General features: G+C 44.3%; 1 protein-coding gene across 1 annotated transcript in view; it reads right to left on the bottom strand.

The window, feature by feature from the left end:
- CCDC85C (coiled-coil domain containing 85C) overlaps positions 1-22,683 on the bottom strand; it is a 110,267-nt gene that overhangs the window by 33,616 nt on the left and 53,968 nt on the right. Inside the window, exon 2 of the mRNA XM_039552630.1 lies at positions 9,328-9,404. Coding sequence (XP_039408564.1) covers positions 9,328-9,404 — 77 coding nt within the window. The remainder of the gene's footprint in view (positions 1-9,327; positions 9,405-22,683) is intronic.

Below are 22,683 nucleotides of genomic sequence, written 5' to 3'. Positions count from 1 at the left end.
CCAGCTAAAAGGGAACAGAAGAACCTTATACATGTGGAAACTTAGCAGAAAAAAAGTTTTTTTATCATCTTGAAAAAAACTTGTATCTTTACCACAGATGACCAAATGGTCTTATATGCAGCATTTGATAAGAAAATATTATTATTTGAACTTCAACCCCTTTTCCTATATTCATGAATGAAATCTTGCAGAACCCATTATTATCTGCACAAACATTAGCATCTTACTATCCAGATTCAGAGCATGGTATCCCCCCCAAACAGCTGATAAAGCCTGATCACCTTCAGAGCCACAGGCATTTTACCACACCTGCAGAGGTCAATGGCACTATCAGAGCACACAGCTCTGTAAGAACAACCTGGCCCAAGTTAGCCTTAGGTATCACAGCAGAGCAGTGATATTTTGCTGAGCTAAAGCAAAGCAGAAACACATCTCAAATAACGTGCAGGAGGTGGTGCAAAGCACCTGCCCTGCACAGCTCTCACACGGGCATCAGGGCAATGGCCCCTGTTTCTCATGACCTCAGCACCACAAGTGAGTGGCCCTGTCAGGCAGCCTTGTGCCCCAGAGAACATCCCCTACGACATGACCTTGCACAAACATTTCCCCCTTATCTCATTAATCCATGTTTTAGTGTCTCATGCACCAGGAATTTGAGGGATGGGCAATTTCACTGTGTGAAGCTAGCAAATAATTGAATTAAGGTTCAGTAATTGCAGTTATCACTACAAGACATATCAAAGCAAAAATAAGCTCAGCAAAGCACATATCTGACTTTAAGTATATGTGAAGAGTCCCATTAGCTTCAACAGCATTTATCAGGCAAGTTGGAAATTACACATATAAGAGTGCAACAAAAAAATCAACGTATTTGATTTTGAAAGAACTCTGCAAATAAGGAAAAAAATTAAGGGATGAGATTAAAACTATTTAGCATCTTCCATGTCATGCAATAATATGAGCTTTTTGGAACAGGAGAGATTAAATTCCTTTACACTGGTTCATATCCCTGTTGTACATGCAGCACATCTGGAGATCGCTCCTGAATTGGTGACAAAGACTTTAGAGGATAATGGTCTGTTCAAGATACTGACTCCCTCTTCAGTATTCAGCCAGGAGGTCACAAGCACGGCCTCAGCCACTTCCATCAGTAAATCCATTTTTAGTGGTTCATGTGGAATTGGAAATGCATTTGGGCATGGTGCCATGGCTGGATCTCAGCCATTCACAAACGTAACACAGGGATGAGGATCCCCACTTCTGCCTTTGCTCTGACTTCCCCCTCACATCATGATCTGTTTTCATAGAAGCTGGAGGGGCAACCAGATTTCACCTGGTTGCATTGGTGACAGCCGGAATTCTCTGTTGTTGGGGGAGCTAACAACTTTGGGAAAGGCAGGAGACAGTCAGTAGGAGGCTTAGCAGATCTGACCATGTAAAATCACTCTTGGAAAAAGACTTTTATTAGTATCTTAGTGAGGTACAGGGAATAAAAGCAGGGTAAATTTCAAACCTCTCCATTCTCTGTAGCAACTGAGGTAGGGAACTTTAGTACACTGTTAATATTCAAGAATGTCTGTATTTTTGTCCTCTTGTTTTAGATCTGCAGAGAAAGATCAAGCCCATAACTCACAGGAGACTCAGATAATCAGCTCAAACCAAATTGCAGTATATAATTATAATCACACAACTGGCAGGCTTTGCTCAAGAGGAAATATGAGCTGGCACGGCTGAGAGATTGAAGTATCACAGCCTATAACCCAAATAGAAATGCAGCTCAATAGTTAACAAAGCCAAATGGAGCTTTAGCCACTGGCCTTTGGTGTAGCCCAAGTCTGGTCTGTGGCTTGCATGCCATGAGTTTGAGAGTCACAGACTAATAGAGCCCATCGTGGCTCATTAGAACCAAAATCAGTGTCTTTACTGGGGGTGCCAGTGGAGAAGTTAAGGAATGCTGACCCAGTTTCCTCAGGCAAGTAGTTGTAGATATGGATGTAGTGTCAAGCACAGGTCTGGACCATCCCCTGGAGTCACGTTTCATTTTCTCCTGTCAACTGCACGCCAGGCAAGGAGGCCAAAGGGAACCACCGCACCTCCTCCCAAAATCTCAGCCACAGCAACATTGCTGGGCTACCTTCAAGGCATTCCCCACATCCAAAGAACAACAGAGTTGCTGGGAATGAGAAAAATAAAGACCTGAAACTTCTCCTGATAAGTCAGAAAAGGTCCCTTGCAGAATTTAGCTTGTGCTGGGTACCAGCTGACTGAGGCACTACTGAGCAGTCAAGTCCCTCTCCTCTGGAGGACCGCTCGGATGTTCCAAGCTCTCTGCTGAGCCAGGACTCAAACAGTCAGGGAGAATCAATTATAGCCAGTCTCAAATTTAGTGAGATAATCTGAATATTCTTTAGAACTCTCTTATAAAGATTTAGATTTGCATCTTTGGCTTCATGAAAAACAAAACAAAACTGAAAATCTTGTCATAAACTTACAGAGGCTTTTTTTTTTTCAAAGCAATGAATGATTAGCATCCTTCCCGTTCTTGCCCAAGTTGTTTTTAGATATCAGACTCTGAATTTTTCTTGATCTGGGCTTGAATTTGGCATTTTACTCATTGCAGAAATCTGTTTTTAAGCCTCTGCAGTTATTGCTTAGTTTCCCCTCAAGGCATTTTTCAGTACTCCTCAGATGGACCGATCACTGAGACTCTGTGTACTTTGAACCACTCCACATGTTTCAAAGACACAAAAAGCTGCTTCTTCGTAGCCTGATCTAACTGCAATTAAGAGCTTTTTCCCTGGCCCTGTCCTCATACAGAGAAAAATAGTAGAATCTAGTGAAATTATTACAAAGCTGGTTAAGCACAGGATATGACTAATCCCGTATTTCACAGCTGGAGGTTAAACTGAGCCTCATTAAACCCAATGTTCTTGCTTACCCACAACAGAAACAAATGGGGCATGGCAGAGCTTTGCGTGTGTGCATCTCTCTCACACACACTTGAACACTGAAATTCAGCTCCAGCCCTTCCAAAATTTTAAATTGCAAGAAATTATATGATGGTCTCAAATTTCTAAGACTCAATTACCCCAGTATGTCTCTCTCTATCTGTTAGTCGACTTCTGGATCCAGATATTTTGAATTATATTTCCTAGGTTTTTAGGGAACTCTATTTACATTCTTGTAAAATCCCTGGATACCACAGGTGACAACCCCCAGAACACACAGTACACCACCCAGATTTCATTACAAGTTGCAAAAGCTCAGTTCTGTCACTGATCATGCATTTTAGATGTGCATGAATGCGAGAGAATATTTATTTTGGTAGGAGGCAGCCCAAGCCCCTGATGTCCAAAGTAAACAGAAGGAACACCACTGTCTTAAAGGGCTGGAAGGTATTTTGAACTGCTCCTATGAAACTGTACATTTTTTATTTGGGGAGGAAGAACACTTTATTCAATCAGTACATACTGTTTACTTACATCTCAAGTCAACTTATTGGATAGCAAATTGGTCAGATCAGTCTTGTCACTGTAATTCATAAAAGAAGGAGGTGAAACGGAACACACTTGGACATTGATTGGTTTTGCATGCTATGGTTTTTTTGAAGATTCTGCTGCCACAGCTAAGGAAGAAACATTTGAGGGATTCTGTTACCATCTTTTGCATTTACACTTGTAAGCAATGCAGTGCACTCTCTCAAAGCTATATCAAAGTTTTGGTCTCAAGAGAGCAGGTCTCATGAAAATCCGGTTCTTCAAGAGCTATACTCCAAAATGCATGGAGTCCTGTAGGAATTCTCACCATTGACTTGAAAGGAATATTTGGATGTGACCCCAAATACGAATCTCCTTTTTTATTACTTAAAATTAATATGCAGCTAAACATTTAAACACTGTCTAAAATTGGTAATAGAGTAACTGAGGGCACATCCCCTTCAGTATTCTGAATTTAAATGGAGACCAACTGCCTGGAAAGCTTTCATGTCTGAGTTGCTCTGTATTACAAAAAAAAATCCAATTTCCCTTGTGAGACCTTAAATTAAAGCAATTATACTTATCCTCCTCACGCACAAACAATAGGTACACTTTGGGGAAATTAGACAGGTTTGTAATTTTGTTCCTGTCATGGTGAGCGTGTGCAGTGCTCCTGGCACAAGCCATGGCCTCAGACAAACCTCCAGAGCCAATTCACAGAGAGGCCCAAATGCTAAGACCTTACAGCAACTCTGAGAGCCGAGAGGAAACTCTACAAGCAGGAACTGTTAATGGCAGACTTGGCACAGAAGTGACTGATAATAAAACAACAGAGGAAATTGCACTCTGACTCTCCTGGAGCCAGCCAGCACATTGTGGGCAATTTCTTTTTCTCCTCCTTGGGAAGAGATCAGGCTCTCCACTGAATGGCATTTACATCTTTGTTCTTTGCAGTACTAACGATCGTCAGGCTCTTTTTGACTCTGGGGTCCAGATTTTCCCCCTTGTTTTGAGAACAATATGCTAGAAACTGCCTGCTGAGTGCATGGTTGTGCCAAGATCCCATTTGCCTAAGAAATGTGGCAGCCTGCAGATGCTGTGACCATGGAAGTTCCTTGCTCAAACACCTCAGCTGTCTTAACAGCAGTGTCTACAGGCATTCCCTACTATCATTTTATTAACCCTAGAGCTTGCAGCCTTCTTTTAATTCAGGAAAAGCATGGAGTTTCTTAAAAGTAAGACTAATAACAGTTTTCAAGAACTTCTAGGGATGCTCTAAAGATCTTCCAAGGATATTCTAAACCCCAGGCAACTAGCAGGCTGAACCGCCGTGAAGTGCTGGTGCTACTGAAATCTATTTGGCAATTTTAATCAAATACTCTTAAGTTCCTCATAAATCTCAAGGGCTGTCACTCCCTAGAGAAGAATTTTTTTTGTTTCTGCTCTGCACCAGAGGACTTGAAATTTTCTGTGAAAGAGACACCAGGGCTTCATTGTCAAATATCCAGTTACTTAGAGCCTCACCTGCCCAATGCATCTGCTTTGTTAAAAGCTGGGCTTTTTGAAACAAAGGTGTGTAACATGCCCTGGGCATCTCTGAACAGAAAAATGCCTCTGGCATTCCTACTCTCAAGGGAAAAGGTAGACATAGCTCAGCAGGGACTATAAACCAAAAGGAGTCCTGACAGCCAGCCCATGGTGCACAGTACTTAGTTACAAGGAGAGAGAAGAGTGATGAGTCCACACAGCCTATAAACTTCAGTTTTAGTTAAAAGTGCTCAATCCTTATGAGTGTACAGAATGAGCTGCAAATGCAAAATAATGTGAAAGGATGGCCAGAAGTTTGTTACTGGTATTATCTCTAAATGTATGCTTTAGTTATGAAACTATCCAGAACTGACCTTTGGAGCTCCTAAATGTTGTAAATACCAGTCTCTCGAACCTTAATGGGAAAGTGTGTAATTAAAAATTCCTTTTTGTTCAAGAGGCAGCATGAGAAGGCTTAAGGGGTCTATCTGTGCTTGGACACTTCCAGTTCAGAGGAACGGAAAGCAAATATGGTCTCCCACTTCAGGGACTATATCTCAGCAATATGGAGGGTACCCTCGCCTAGTCAGCCAGACTCCACTAAGGAAAGGTTAACACCAGCTCTCCTGGGCATTTCCCACAGTGTCACAGAGGAAAATCAAGACTTCACCCATGTGATGTTGCACAGACCAAATGCATGCACACAGCAGAACTCAGCACACTTCTTCCCTGGAGAATGTGAGACAACAAAGTGATGCCCATGAAGCTCCCTGAAACCAACACCCAACATTCCTCAGAGCTTACATTCATCTTCTTTACACTACAACTAAAACTTCCAGAAGCCAGCTACACTTGTGAGAAACGCTCACACCATCCCCACCCAGCTCTGTGGGATCTTTGCCACTGTGGCTACACCACAGACACCTACCAGCACTGGAGAGCAGGATTGAGGGGTCTTTTCTGGTAGTGGCATTTGCTACAACCTCTCCCCAAACAATAGAAACCAGGTTAACAAAAGTTGTGGGTTGCCAGAACTGCTGCCAGAGATTTTGCCAGCACAGCAATGCCATCGCAAGAGCATGACCATCTAGCTGACATGGCCATGCCAACAAACCATCACAGCATAAACTGAGTCAAAAAAGTAAAAGATGGAGTAGTTCCCCCTCAGAGAAAGAAAATGGGGAGAGTGATGATTATTGATGAGTTAGCAAAGTCAGAAGCATGTAATTTCCCAACTGGAAATACACATCTCCTTCCCTAGAAAGCAAAAGAAGTCAAAACACCAACAAAAAAAACCCACATACATGGTTATCATAATAACACCCTTATTTCCATTTACTTTCCTCCTACAGCAAAGTGTGCCTTGTGAGATGGTATTTCTTGATCTGCAAGAGTAAGAAAAGGTCTCTCTCCATTAACCTGTTCAAAGTGTGAATCCCAGCACACTTGTGCTGCAGGTGACATGCACAATACAGAGCAGCTGCCAGGCACGGGCTGGGGAGCTTTTGCCTGTCCCACTGAGGCTTTCTTCTAAAGTGCTTATAGAGAAAGGATATGTCAGGAAGCAGGAGAAAAACTGCAGGCTTGGGATCCCCTGCAACAACTTGATTCCAGAAGGGGCTACAAAGACACCACCTCTCAGCATACCTTCACTCCAGAGATGCTGAAGAAGATAAAGCAACAAATCTCACTCAGGATGCACCAGCCAGCAAAGGGGTATTGTGTCACTGGCCACTGGAATATAAATCCTGCCATAAAGCTTGCAAATATCCTTTGCAGCACCAGCCTTCTCGGGTTTCTCTGGATGAAGCACTATTTCAGCTCTGTGTTTAGCACTTGGAAGGAAGCCAGGAAGACTTCCATAACCACCCCTGATTTGTTAATCCCTTAATGCACAGGCACTGTTTGTTACTTAGGCCGTCAGGTTTCATCGCTCCTCAGCACACTGCTGATAGAACTTCTTGACACCAGGCTGCAAATATTATTGCAAAGTCAATACTCACAGGGAGAAAGCCAAGCTGAGTTAAAATGTGACCTTGGTGTTGACAAGCCAGTTTGGCACTGCAGAGTTCAAACAGCCAGGATCACCTGGCAACTTTCAAAACAGGAGAAAGTTTGCTAGGATCATTTTGACTAGAGTCTTATCCCAAGATCTGCATGGTAACAGCTAAACACTTTCCAATCAGACAAAGCAAGTAAAAATACAGTAAGTGGATTATACTTTTTGGGAAGGTGCTGGGAGCTATATGTACATATGCATGTGAGTTTGTATCTATACAGATTTTCCTAATCTTTCTCATTAAAAGAGAAAAAAATTCAAATCTAGGTGTGTTAGCATGACAGACTGGAGGTGATGCAGCTCAGTATTCCCAGGGAGTTCACCCAGCCCATGGTAGCTTCAACACTCCTGTTGCCATAAGGAAAGCTGACTCCCTGTTTATAATAAATAAAGTTATTTCCTGAATGTGATCTAAAAGAGGTTGGATCCTGGTCTTTTTGGAGGACCATTGAGACATCACACAGGGGCTGCACAGCACATCACAGCCAGGCTGGCATCAGTGCCTGCTGCTGCTGGGGAGGTGGCTGGCCTTCTCTAGAACACAGAGCTATTTTAAGGTAATTTCCCTCCCTCCTGGATTCAAATATTTATACTAACACAGCCCAAAAGGTGATGACACCTGAGGACAGTGGAGGAAAAGGCCCAGCCTGCACACCCAGGGCAGCACATAGGTGAAGGGTTGATGCATGAGCCTGACGCAGCCCTGCACACCCCAAAACTAACTGGGTTTTATCCTCCCAATGCAATAAGCCCATGCAGCTATTCAGCCCCTACTCATTATCACCAATAATTACCAACTTTTTTTTGACCTCCTAAGGCAGATCTGACAGAGTGATGTGCTTGGCTGTGGCAGGACAAAGCTAGGCCAAGGGCACATTGAGCCCATCCCCGAATCCATGCACATCCCAACTGTCCCCATGCAGACCATCTGCCTATCAATAGCTCCAATTAAACAGTCTCGGGGCTTCGACCGCCACCAGACACCAGCTCAGTCTCAGTTTGGGAGAAAGACAGAGGGAGGTAAAATTAAATTAGCAATCAATTAATACATGAAGCAGCTCCAAAGCTGTTGAGTTGAGCACCCTTTTGGGCTTTAACCCTTTGGTGCCCTATGAGTTTTGTTTCATGGCTAGTAATGCCAATGAGCATGCTGGGAAAAAGGAGTAATCTTTTAAAAAGCTCACAGACAGGTCAAAATGTGTATTTCAGAAAAAAATAACATTTGTCAAAATTATTTTATTGAAATTTCAGTAAGCATAGAGCTCTTTATTATTTTTGTTAATTTTAAATGAGAATTTTAGAAATGTGATCTTGGAACAGTCTATTCTCCAATCTGGTGAAATGCAAAGAACAGCACAACATAAACTGGCAAAAAAGGCATTTTAAAAAAACGTTACAAGGGCTTTTTTATTTCCAGTCCTTATAACTGGGAAGAATCTGGAATAAAATGACTGTGAAACGTAGTGCTTGAAGTAAGAAGCAAAGTATGGAAAAAAAGCTTTTAAAATGCTATGAAGGTAGAACATAAAACAGAGAAAGGATGCAAAGAACAGGAAACAAAGGGTAACTTTTCTGATGGTCTAAATAGACAGTGCCTTATTGAATGCAGCAGAGCTGCCCCTGTTTACACCAACTGGTGTGTTTTACAGGGGATCCAGAGGACATACCAGATAGAATGGCTGTTTTCTTCCCACTGCTTGACATTGCTATATAAAGACAGGTAAGCATCATGAGTGATCAAAAGCACAGTGGCACGTGGAGTAGACTTTGAAAGGGAGATGCAAGCAAAAAGTGGCACTTTAGAGAGTCTGTTCAGATTTAAGTAAGATCTCAAATAAAAGCTGGGAGCCTGCACCACACAAAACTATTCCCAAGGCTGTCCTTTGACAACAGTCTCCTCTTTCAACAAGATAAAAGTCAATCTAAATGGGCAAGCAAGACAAATTCCTACAGCAAGGACACAGGCAGAGCTGGACTCTCACAGCATCCCCGGAGCAGAGGTGGATCAAGGAGCTATGCAGGGAGGCATTAATGCATCTCCAGAACACACACAGACACTAACAGAGGATTCACTTTTTTCCTTTTTTTTTTTTTTATTTTAACAAAAGGAGACCAAATTCTACCTGTGTGGGATTAATATGAATTATGTTCTTCCTGGGAGGTTTACCAAAAGCCCTTGTGCCGTCAAATGGGGCAGTCAGACACAACCGTATGGAAACAGGAGAACTGAGCCATGCTAGTATCTATTAAGAGAAAAAAACCTACCTGGGAAAGAAGCTTGTTGTCATCCTCCAGCAGTTTCACTTTTGTTTCAAGTTGCCTGATATAGTTGGAAGACGAATCTTTAAGAAAAGAGAAAAAAAAAACCAACATATTTAAGCCTCTTGTGTTACAGGCAAGTATTGTCAGACAGCAATAAGTTTCCCCACTCTGTGGAAGGCCAGTTTGGGAAAGACTTAATGAATAAAACCCTAAGTGTATAGGGTGAGGAGGGACTCTGTCAAAGGTTTTTTCACTAAAAAGCTGAGACTCAGCAACAGCAATATCTTTTGTGAATCTGCATCAATGCCAGTTTGAGGGGTGGGTGATACAGAAGGAAAGTGAGGTTGAAACACTGTGTTTTGTACTTTTATAAAAGTAATTTCCTAGTTTTGAAAGCTATTCTCATTCATCTAGAATGCACCAAAATACTCCATGAGAGAACAAGATGTTTTCTTTTAGGTTTGAATGAACAACCCCTCTACACACGTGCCTTTTTCTTTCAAAAACAACTGAGAAGTTCACAAAACTAAGCTGTTGGCACAGCTCTAAGAGGAGGTCAGTGCCACAGCTCCCAGTGCTGTAAAAGGGGGAGAAGTGTATTCAGAAAGGCCACAGAGCTGCAGCATGCAGACAGCCTGAAGTACACAAAGTGCCTACCCAGGACATCTGTTTTTTCTAGTGGAAGCACGTGACACTAACCAGAAAAATACCAGGACAATAAAACACAGAATACCCTCACATAAAATGGTAATATTCAACCTGAAGGAATGCAATGGCTGGTTTACCATTGCAGTAAGACAACAGCACCAGATAGGGTGGCCTGGCACAGAAGATAAGTTGCTGGAGAGCTCTGTGGGTGGCTTACTGCTGTCCAAAGCATCTGGCTTTTGTTTTGAACTGTGCTTTGAAGAAACACATTCAAAAATTTCACAGGGAAGAAAATAAAAGAACCTGGGAAAACCTTTTCTCCATTTGCATTATAGCTTGGTGAGTTCCTCCTGTACACTTGGATCTTTGCAAAATTTCTCCTCCACTTGTAATTTGAGTAGCAGAGGCCATGAGCTTTTACAGCAGGAGAAAAAGTTTTGTGACATAAGTATATGAAAAACCCCAAACATTTTCCACACTTCTGAAAGGGCTCTGCAAAGTGCAAAATTATAATTTCCCTCTTCTCATTTATTATGGCATGACTGCAGAAGTCACTGTTCAATCCCAGGACTCCTTGCCAAGCAAGAACTGGCGAGGAGCAGGGTGTTAGCACAAGGGCCCTGGTGCTGGTGGGTGTGTGCTGCCAGTGGCCAGCCCCCTCTTGGGGTTTCCCATTTGGGATCAGCCCCCCAAGGTGAGCAGGCACCTCTGGCTGCAGCTCTGGCACACGAACACTCAGCCACGCACACGTGTGAGGTTTAGGCTGGCTCTGTGCTAAACAGCTTCTCTCTGCCTTTGCCAGTGGCTGCCAGACACACTCAGCACTAAGCCTGAATGCTCTTCCTGGCCACTCTGGGGGCAGCTCAGCAGAAAAGCTAGCAGGGAAGCTGCAGCTAATCACTGAGACTGCTTTGGCCACTCAAGGGAAAAACTGGAATATGCTAAAAAAAGTGCTACCATAGACCAGTGCCAAACCACACATAAAGGAACAGCAGGATGGATCTGAGTCAAGTACCCATCTAAAGCACACTCTCAGAGGAAAAATGCTCAGTTTCTTGACTGGATTATGCTTTGTCAAAACCCAGGAAATCCAAACAAGTCCTCATGAGAAAGGTTAAGAAGACACTGTAGGGAGCTGTGTAAGTTCAGTGAACAGCTTAAGTGGTGACAAGGTTCACAGCAACATCGGCTTGAGCAAACTCGGCCCAACAACCACCCTAACATGGGGGGAGTCTCCAGGTCAGAGGAGAAGAGAGCAAACCAAGCAGGTTATAGAATCAATCTAAAGCACCTTCCCTGTGAAGGCCTTATGCCACCAGCACCACAACTTTAGCCATGCATACCTAAAGGGGGAGAGTAGAATGCTGCAGTAGATGGGTGCTGGAGTCAGCAAGATTTCAGGATCAGCTTGAAGAACTTGCTGAATTAGTAACAAACCTGTCCTCCAGCAGGGGAGTCTGGGGTGTTAAGGGGAGGTGTAAGGGTGCAAGGGGAGTTTGAGATTGTTAAATATAAAGCCAGGCGGACCATGGATCCTTTGGTCTGACCCCCCCCCAGGCCATCACACTTGGTTAACTTGCCCCTAAATTCAGTACAGTAATACCCATTTGGCTAAACAGTTCCAAAACCAGTCTCCATCTCTGTCTGAAGACAAACAAAGACTACACCACTTCCACTTGTGTGCTGAATACAAGAGCTTCCACTGGTAGACCTGGTCAGATAAGGTGTCCTTCCCACCTGCATTCCAGCTTCACCAGTACCCTCACTGTGCCAGCAGCTACAAGAAATTTAGGTTAAGAGGATATATGGTGACACAGAAGCTGTTGTTCAGACCCTGAATGCTACAAGGACTGACTGACTGGTTGATGGAAAGAATGGAGCACGACTGCCAAAGGAAAGGAAATAGAGAATTATTTCCTCTCTGCAGTTTCATACCCCTTACCAAAAAAAAGGTACTCCATGGGAAGGCAAGCCCTGCATCCTCGGGAGCCAATGCCCACCACAACTACTACCAGTCCTGAAAGCCTGATCTGAGATCTGCTAGAATTCTTTGGACACCACTGTTCAACCCCAAACCATGTTTGATGTCTGACCTCAGCCAGAAAATGCCCTATGGCAAAATAAAATACATGTAGGAAAGAAAAGAAAGAAAAACAAAAAACAAATGAGCTGGTTTGTCAGCAGAAGATGCTCCATCTTGGGCAAAGGCTGCGAAACAGTGCTCAGAGCCATCCCAGTCCTTGCTGTGCCCTCAGAGATGAATCACCTCCATCATCTGGACCTGCCTGTGTTGAGGCAGGTGCCAGATGAGCCATTTGCATCTTGATCTCAGTTTTGAAAAATCTCATAAATCTCACAACAGCGGGAAGTAACACTGCCAGGCTAAGCAGTGAAACCCCAGGCTTGGTCTCACCCATGTTAGATCAAGAAGCACATTCCCAACATTTTTCTGCCTCTGACCTTCCTCTTATCAGCAAGTTTCCCTCCTCTCCTGCCTCCCCCAGAGCCAGGAGCCAAGGACAGCTCCACTGACCCACCCAGGAGAGGCACCAGAGCTGGATCACTAACTGATCAGACCCCCTCATCCCTTTTCATTAGAAATCAAACAAATGGTCCTCACTGCTGTGTCAAAGCCTGCTGCCAGCTGTGAGCAATGCTCCACCTTCACCAGCCCAGAAGCACTCTTCTCAGCGGCATGAGCAGCTCCGAGACCCAGGTATTGGGGCATACCCCAGGCACACCCACCCAGCCACACCTCATGGCACTCATTTTGAGTGCACTGGTATGCTAGTGCCCTGCTGATGACCAGACAAGTATGGTGGTCAAGGACACATGGTCAAGGATAAGCTTTCTGGCATTCTTTCTTTCTCTGGCACTCAGTGATGCCTGGAATGCCACTGGGGCCAACGTCCTCCTCTAGCTACCCCTTGGGGCCACGAGCACCAGCTGCACAAGCAGTGGATGCCTTAGTGGACCAGATGGCACCAGAGGGAAGGAATTTCCCATCAAAACATTTCACATCCCACTCGGCACCCTCCTCGTGGCAGCCATCACACAGAAGAGGAAGTCAGGGAGAGAGGCAGCGCTGTGCCCTGCCAGGCTGCTACCCACGACAGCAAAATGGGTGAAAACTGTAATCACCATCAGCCATCGCTCACTTGCACAATGTAAATGCTGCAAACTAAATTGTTCACAGAGATGTAAAACCTGAAGTCCTGTTTCTTTACAAAGCCTTGGAAAAACTAATTGGATGTAGCTCCCCACATTATCTCCATGAGAGATAGAAGAGCTGCGTTCCAGCTCAGAAAGGAGCATTGCTGTTATTATCCACCTTCCTCAAGATTTACTGTTCTAAAAAACATACTCCATCTGGAATGGGATGTAATTCAGCTTGGATTTAATCTAGCTGAGTAACTTTTCTCCATGTAGATAAACCACTTAATACTCATTACAGCTAAATGGAGGCAAGACAAATCACTCTACCTTGTTTTAACTCAATGGTCTCTCAGCGAGCAGGGAACTGCCTGGCTCCTCAAGCTTTGTAAAAACATAAATTAGAAATTGTTTTAACAAACAAAACAATCTTGCAGCCTGCAGAGCACAGAACAGTGTAATTTGGAAAGACACTTGGAGCCTTTCTGATTCTCATCTGAGATTTCAGGGGAATCTGTCAGAGGGGTAAATATGATAAATTACACGTTTGTTTTGACAGTAGCAAAATAAAGGGGTTTATTTCCTCGTATGCCACTTCTACAACCACAAGCATGCAGAGCAGAGGTTTGTGTGGCAGCTATGAGGTTGGGATCAAGACATTTTTATTTAAGACCTTTTCATAATGAGGTGTTAGCACCTAAATGAATATGAGAAAAAACCTGCCCTTTACTTAGGAAGCTACTTTAACTAAGCATGATTTAAGACAGGACAGCATAGCTATATTTTGTCAATGTCCTGCAAACAAGGCTCTTCCTGTCCTCATAAAAAGCAGCATCCCTAAAGGGATTCTCCCAAACCAAGGAGGAAAGGCACATGAAGGAATGATGCTCTGCCAGATTTGCACCTGGCAGCCAGCTGCCTTGTTTGTATGATAGAATGCTGACATTTTCTCTTCCTCTCCTTCCATCACAGATCATCTCAAAAGAAGGCCTTCACCTGTGCTCAATAAAACACTTTGCTGTTTGTTGGCAGTTTCATTATCACATCTCTGCTCTTCACCACCATATTTCAGATTTGTATTGCTCTACTGGTCTTGCATCTTGACACAGACAGCAGGCTGAAACATGGCCAGTGGTTATATCTTGTAAAGAAGTTGATTTATTAAAGCAACAGCACTCTTTCAGAGCAGTTGGGAAGCAGATGAAACTCACGTATATTAAATATTGTCATTAAAGGAAACTACTGGAAGAGATGGACAAATGCACCATCCTTGTTTTTTCCTAATCAGCCCCCATCTTTCTGCTCTTACCAGCAAACCCCATTCCCAATGTCCTGTTTCAGACTGGTATGCAAGGCAAGTTTTCACAACAGGCTTAAGTCAGTGGATGGCTCAAACATGAGCAGGGCCACCACAAAGCCAGTGCTGAGTTACTTTAGTTTCACAGGTGCTGCCCTCTGCTATGGCACCACCAGGGCTTTCAGGGAATGAACGCTCCTTGGTTTCCCTGGCATAGAATCTCAGAATAACCTAGGTGGAAGGGATCTGCAACAGTCATCTAGTCGAACTCCTGCAGCAAGCAGAGACATCTTCAACTAGATCAGGTGGCTCAGAGCCCCATCCACCTGTCCTTGAATGTTTCCAGGGATGGGGTATCTACCACCTCTCTGGGCAACCTGTGCCAGCGTTTCACCACTCTCATCGTAAAAACTTCCTTCCTTATATCTGATCTAAGCCTAACCTCTGTCAGTTCAAAGCCACTAACCCCTCTCCTATCACTACATACCCTTGTAAAAAGACTCTCCCCAGCTCTCTTGTAGCCCCCTTTATGTACTGAAAAGCTGCTCTAAGGTTTCCTTGGAGACTTCTCTTGTCCACACTGAACAACCACAACTCTCTCAGCTTTTCCTCAGACAAGAGGTGTTCCAGCCCTCTGATCATCTTCACGATCATCAGATCCAAAATACCATACTCTGCTAATCCCAAATCCCGGGCCTTTCCAGTAGCAGCTTAGGCAAAATTTGGGGTCTCCCTTGAGATGTGATAACAGAATACGCAACAATAAGGTCTATGGTAAATAGAAGCTCCCAGTGTTTTGTACCTCTGCAAGATACCCAGCAAGCAGACCATACCAACCTGCTCTATCTCTTGTCCCACCACCTCATTCACTGTGGGTTGAGTAGGGAGAAGTTTCCTCTGCACTCTGCCAGCCAGTGTTAAAGAGGTAACAGGAATGCACTTACAGAAAGAGAACTAAGGCCAAATCTTAAATATTTCCATAGCTGAGGTGCTGAAGTGCAGCACATCTACTGAACAGACACTGCCTTAGACTACACTAAATAAATAAAAGGCCCATCTGTAGCATCCAAAGCCACCCATGATAACATCTGTCTGAATAACACTGGTAGAGGATCAGGCCTCATTTTCAAGTCACAAGCTAAGGCATAGCTTAGGTATTCAAATACCAGTCAAAACACAGAGAAGTGTGTAGCCAGTCCAATCACAAATAACAAAGAAATATGCTCAGAGTAATACACACATTTTTAACTCTAACAAGACAGTGGCTATGCACTGGCAACACGGCTGTGCTGCTGCAACGTGCTGCTCTGACAGGATGGAACACATGTCACTGCAACTATTTAATTAACATTTCATAGCAAGCCTCTAACTATGAGCTCTGAAGGTTTGCAAGACTGTTTGTTCCCGACTCGGTTTCAGTTCATTAGACCTGTCGGGGTGCTTAGCAGCCTCAAGCTGTCTGTAAGAGTCTGGTAAGGTCTCTCCTGACACTGGTGGTTACAGCTCACTACTGTGACTTCCATCCATGACATCATCTCTACGCACAGCAAAACATCTGCCCGCAACGCCTGTCAACAGTTCAGGAGCTCCTGATACGAGGATTTCACTAGGAGGTGGCTAATAGGGAAGGAGGAGTGTGTGTGTACCCAGGTACTGCAGCGTAGTGGCCGCCAGTTTCCCCTTCCTTGCCTGGGTGATGTGTACATGACAATCTTTGTGGTGGCTGTCCCTCTATCACAGCACAGAACAGCAGGCACCACTGGAGAACATTTGCATCTGAGGATGTCTAACCCACATAACCCATGCAACCTGCCCAGCAGGAAGGTGGTAAAACATCTCCCAATCTTGTCATCTGAAACCACACTTTGCCCTCCTAGGGGGACAACCGGTAGCTGCTCTTCTGCTGCATGGGAGTGGGCAAGGACCACAGTGCTGCTGTGGCTCTCCAGGGCTCTCCAGAGCCCTCCTCTAAGCCTGCATGAGAGGACAGCACCTTCACCAGGCTGCTCAGATGTGCTGCCTGTGTGACAGACTGCCTCAGCACTGGTTACTGGTCACTGCTGGCTGTCCAGGTTTACTGAGGAGATCTTTCCTGCTATTCCCCCAGAAATTTCGAAGGTAAACAACCAAGGAAAAAAATGCGTTTGCTTTACAAGTTGTGTTTAATGCCTGACTCTGGGCATCACCCCGAGAAAAATCAGTGTGAGTTTCTGATGGTTCAGCCTCAGGCTAAGCTTTCAGTCAAGAGTGAATAGACTGTAATTAGATTAAATAAGCAAACACAGCAATAGAAATATTAATGTCCAAGACACACATAGCCAGACAGTCTTGACTGGTGTACATGTAACAGAGAAAAGCTGATTTACATCCCCTGCAGTGCTCTTGCTCCCTGCACGTGGAAGACTGCCCTGTCTGAGGAAGTAGGTGCTCTCTAGATCAATCCCAGGTGCTGCAAGACCTGAAACACCCATCATAGCTCAGTGACACCAGGCAAAATTCAGGGTTTCCTTGGCCTCTTTAAGAAGCCATTTGCTGTGCAACCACTAGATGTACTCAATGATTTCTGCATGAATGCAGAAAGGACAATTCTAAAGAAAGTAGGACAATGTTCAGATTTCAGGTGGATCAGAGTGATCGTGTCTTCCAGGAACTGTGGGACAAGCATTTCTATACCAGAGCCTACTAGATGATATGAAGAGAGACAACAGAAGATATAGAAGTTGGAGGAAAGACCGGGGAAGATCAGAGTGACTACTGGATGTGATATTGCTCTCATGAAAACTTGTAAGAGAGGAAAAGATGAGTAACACCAACAAACTGGAGGCTCTTTGAGGGCCTCCTGCCTTAGTTAACACAGCTTCATTCAGAAAGCTTTGCTTCCCATGTCAGAGCTGCACTGTACCACTGCAGAATCTTCTGCTGTTGCCAATCCCAGCAAAGTAAAGCCGTAGCCCACTGACCACTGCCAAAGCAGTGACTTAGGAGATCATCATAATCTTCCTTATCCTGTACTTCTCTACTATTGCCACAGATGGGCAAGAGCTGATCTACCACAGTATGGCCTGAGCAGGACCTTCCATGAGAGTCTAATTTTAGAAACAGAGAGATAAATCCTCTGCTTTTGATAGACCCATGGATTGTTTCTCCTTGGTACAACGAACTCAAGCTCCTTGATCCACACGAAGGAATGGCCAGACTCTGCTCAAAGTTTGGGTCCTGGCAACCAGCTGGGTTGGACTCTCCTGCTGGGGAAAACGGAGGTGAACAGAAAGTTGTGTCACCAGCGCTCGTTTGGGGAGCAAAGCAGCAAGTCACTCACTGCTAATGGGATTCTGCAGCTTTAATGATTATGAAAAGGTTAAAATGACCTGCCAGGCACCCTCAGCTGTTTAAGCCTCTTTTCCTTCCTCGTGCTGCTTTAATCTTGATAACATGATCATGTGACCAGGTCAAAAAAAGCCCCAAAGCCGATTAGTGTCTTTCCACCGGCTACAAAGGACTCAACATTTGGGGTAGTGTTGATGTTTCAGCAAGAGCGGCCCATTTTTCTCCACAACCTCCTTTTGGGGGCACTGATGAACACTGCAGCATCTAGAGGTCAGCAAGAGAGTATGGTCCCAGGGGAAATTCCCTGAAACCGATGGGACAGGCTGTACTCATTTCTATTTGTATCAATCTGGTTACTTAATTCCTCTCACCCTTTGCCAAAACCCAACCCTTCCTGTCTGACTTTGGATACTGCTGTGGTAGCTGCTGTTCCTGTCTCTACAGCATCAACCAAAGGCTCAGTCCGTCCCACTGCCCGCATGCGATGCTCACAGCCTCTGCCAAGGTCAACCCAACCTTTTGTGGCAGCATCCTTTGATTCCTCATTCAGCATACAGCAGTCCTGTGAAAAAGGATCTTGGAGACTATTGCAATTTGTAAACTGTGCATGAACCAGCTGTTAGACTGAAAACAATATCTAAGATCATATCATAATGCAGAAACAAGAGATCTGTACGTAAACAGGGGAAATAATCCTCCTTCACCAGTGCTATTAAAGATCTTGAATAGGGATCTGCGTCCAGTTTTAGGCATCACGCTTCAGGACTCATGGGGGCTAGTTGGAAAAACTTCAGGAGAGAAATAAGGAGGATCAGAATGTGGAAAGTATACTCTAGCAGGAGCGCCTGAAGGAATCCAGCTTGCTTAGCCTGGGGAAGAAAAGACCAAACATAGATGCAATAATGGATTCAAATATGTAAATGATTGTCAGAAAAAGAAAAAGTGAATAAATTGTTCTCCATCTCCATCCAGGAAGAACAAGGTCTCTAATAACAGAAATATTTAAGGACTAGAAGAGGTTGCCTTGGGAGGCAGTGGAATTGCCATTGATGATGACTTTCACAAGCAGGTTAGACAAGTATCTGTCAGGAGCAGTTTGGGTAGAGCTGAGTCTGACTTGGGGCAAAGGGATTGGTTAGGTGACACTGAGAGTCCTTCAGTCCTGTTTTCCATGTCTACCCTGTACAGTATCACATGAAGAAAATCTGTGGATGTTTCCCTTTAATTCCAGAAAGCAAACACAAGTTATTTGAAAGCAAAAATAAAATCACTAAGCAAGTTCTGTTGTCATGTCAGATTCAGCAACCTGAAACCATCCATGCCTTTTGGTTTCCCATCACCTGCAGAAAGTCTCACCTAATTGCAGAGTGGCTGGCAAAGAAGAATACAGAGCTGGAAAGACTGTGGGGAGAAAAACAAGTGCTGAGGTGGAGCTCTCTGACACTACTGGGATGTTTGCAATAAAAAGGTTATATTAGAAACAGATGGCTTTGTAAAATACAGACAGAGATTTCAAAAGTTAGTACTTCCTCACAAAAAAAAAGAGGGTTTTTATCTTTAAGAGTTATCCAGCTTTTCCACATAAATTCACAGTCCTAAATCACAGAAGGCCAACACGCACGAGGCTTGGTATGACTATAGTAACAACATATGGTCTCTAGCCGAAAGAGCTTAAAAAAGAGGATGCTCAGAGTATGTAGGCAAGCTGGAGAACGCCAGGAAACCACGTGGGTTAGGAAACAGCCTCAGAAGCACTGACAGTCCAACTGTGGCCAAGGCTTGTAGGCACCGTGTCAGATGAAAGGGCTGGAGAAGGCCACGGAGACATCTGAGTCCATGTCTATGAGTCTTTGGGCAGCACAAGTGAAAGTGTTTATTTGAAAACTGAGGATGGGGGAACAGAGACTGGGCTGTTTTAACCTATTTTAATAGTCCAGAAACCCCCATAAGTTACTAATTTCCCCAAAACAACCACATGGTCTTCTGAGACTGGAAGGTAGCGATCAGAAGCCCAAAAGCTCTTGGACTCATGCCAGTTAAACCAAAAAGAATTGCAAATGAAAGTCAAGCTGGGTTCAGAGTCCTCTGCCACCCTGTCACAGTCAGAAAGCTCTGGAAATAAGGCTGATCCGAACTGTTTGCATGCACAGCTGCCCTGCTAAATTCTCTCTTACAAATCCACTGAAATGAGCACAAGTGCTTCCAGAATCTCCTCCCTGGTCCCCAGTTTGCACTGTTGCTGCTCCACTTCTCAGCAAGGAGACAAAAAGTGAGCATCCACAATAAGCATTTTTCTCTTTCATCTCATCACACTAATCAAAGTTGCACAGGCTGTTTGTCCCCAAATCTGAACCCACCCAAACACACGCGGATTTGATCCCATCCTTGAAGGATTTGGTGGGATTGTTGCAGTTGCAAAAGCTTCATCAGATTTGACAAGAACTTTGCTGAAATGTCTTCATTTTCATGGCCAGTTTCTAACCATCGATGGTTCAAAACCCAGTGAGAAAGACACAAGGTTAATCCAAAGGCTTGTGAAAGAGAACAGTTGTAACTGAGCTTTGCTTTGACATTTTAGGTTTGTTTGAATCCTTTAACACGTTCTCCTGGATAGATTAACATTACCTCCTAGGTAAGAAGCACTGCCAAGTTTCAGATGGCTGTAAATCTTCTATTCGACACTGTACACATACAAATGGGCCAGTAGATTTTATGCAGAAATTCCCACTGCCTTTGAAGGAATTCTGCTTAGAAACTGATAGCACAAAGCAGTCCAGCTGCAGAAGGGCTCTCTTGAGTTTACAAAACTATTTCCTAAGCAACCTGTGAGGGGAAAGGCAGATTACCAGATTAATTGATGGGGTTTTTTTTTTTGTTAAAAGGGTAGACAGAATCCTAAATAGCTGCAGAAGTCTTCCTCTGCAAACATCAAGTTGAAACTTTTGCAGGCTCTGAAAATGCATTTTGGGTTTTAAATCTGCTCCCCCTTTTTGCTTGGGAAGATTCTTCTGGACAATAAATGCTGTGAGCCTGGGAGAGGGCTGAATAATTATCCACTCCACACAATGGAAACGAGCCTTTCCAATGCGGTCCTCAACCGTCAGGAATCCAAGCTGCGTGATAATTAAAACTCAAAAATCCTCTTCCATCCAGAGAGAAATTAAACTTTCATTTCCACTCCTCAAATAACCCCACAATGTCTAGGAAGCTCCCTATTAAAAAAAAATATACATATCTCATAGAGGCAAATGATGCCCTTCTGAGTACTGTCAGGAAAAATTTAATTGGCAGTGAGAAAAAACTAATGATTAAGTTAATGAAAAATAGGCTGTATTGACTCGGCCCACTCGACCATTCCTGATGAGGGTAAACAGCCCCCCTTCTTCTTCCCTGCTCCCCTCGTCTTTGTCTGCTGCGCACAGCAAGGCTGAGAGCAGGAACGCATTCAAAGGCAATTCCTCGTTGGGAAAAGGCTGGAGTCAGATCAAAGTCCTTCTACCCAGGGGCCCACAGGAGCCCAAAGCTTGCTGAATGGTCTCCATGTGCCCATGAATTCATTATCCCCCCACACACTGCACAGGCTGCCCTACATCTCATCTTTAACCTCTGCACTGTCTGTCCCCATCTCTCCCTGGGCCTAAAAAAGTGCAAGGTAGCAAAGGTGCTAATGCTTTTTCCAGAGAAGCATTTACTCAGCTATAACTGGCATTTATGCACAGGATGGCAACAAACCTCATTCCCACACTGAGGCTGGCAGGGGAGGGCTCTTGGCCAAGTGGCGAGGAAGATGCCTGATTTCACAGTGCCACATTGCTTGGGATGAGGGCTGGTTGGGAAGTTTTAGGTAAAGCAGGTTTTGGTAGGAAAACACTGCTTTATCAAAAGAGCATTTTTTTATTCCACACACTCAGTTTCATGCAATTTTTAGCTCTGGATGAAATTTCTGGTCAGACCCTCAGAGAGAGAAGGGGAGAAAGCCTAAAATAGCTGTGAGCCCATGGCTTAAGGCAATCACCAGGAAATGTCTAAATCCCTACACACTAAGCTCTTCTGGAGTTGGGGATTGTATGTGCATGTGTCAAATTTCTATGGCCAGGGATATGGAGCTTTGCTAAACTGCAGGCAGAAACCCCACATCCGGTCCTATTTGCCAAAAATAACTGCAGTTGTAGAGTGAGTGATTCCTACCAGCAAGGATGGGCACCTGTGAAGGCTCCAGTGTTCACCTACAGTCCAGTTTTGGATCCTGTGTGTTTTGCAGTTAGCTGGTTCAATGTGCTGGACTCTCCCAGAGACCCAGTGCTTTGGGAAGCAATGCTCTGCTGCTGTCCAGAGCAGAAGACCCTGTTCCCCTCCACCCGCTCCCTTGTAATTTCGGGGCTTTCTGAGATATTTATTTTGTCTTCCCCTGCCCAGTTCCTCCTTTCCATCCAGCAGCAGAAACTCCTCAGCCTCACACTCTCTTATTGCAGACCGTAGTTAAACACTACATGCTGCAGTTGCCTACTAATTTAACTGGCTTTTGATAAACACAATCCAGTGGCAGTGTGAGATCATGAGATGAAGGTGTGCTTCTTCCTAAACATCTTTAGGGACTCAGTAGAAACAGGATAAACAGCCACACATAAAAATTGATAAAATACGTGCACTTAACTCCCTGTACTTCAGTGTCAAGCTGGAAGATGGCACGGATCCAATCCCTGCCAGCTTTTACCTGAGAAAAAATTCAACCCAAAAGCCATTAACAACTGTGTCACAGAGGAGACCCTTTATGCCATCAAATTACACAAACAGAGCAGAGACAGTTGCCTATGTTCCTACCTGAGGGTGGGGGGAAATCCTCGTTTTGGAAAACAGCAATGCCCCTGCTCCTACCTGCAGCCCTTTCCTGCCCACACCCGCTGCCCTGCCGTGGGAGTCAGAGAGAGGAAATT

The sequence above is a fragment of the Corvus cornix genome, chromosome 5, assembly GCF_000738735.6.
Source record: "Corvus cornix cornix isolate S_Up_H32 chromosome 5, ASM73873v5, whole genome shotgun sequence".
NCBI classification, from domain to species: Eukaryota; Metazoa; Chordata; class Aves; order Passeriformes; family Corvidae; genus Corvus; species Corvus cornix.
The sequence above is the reverse complement of the archived record's forward strand: the minus strand, read 5'-3'. Positions and strand labels throughout refer to the sequence as shown.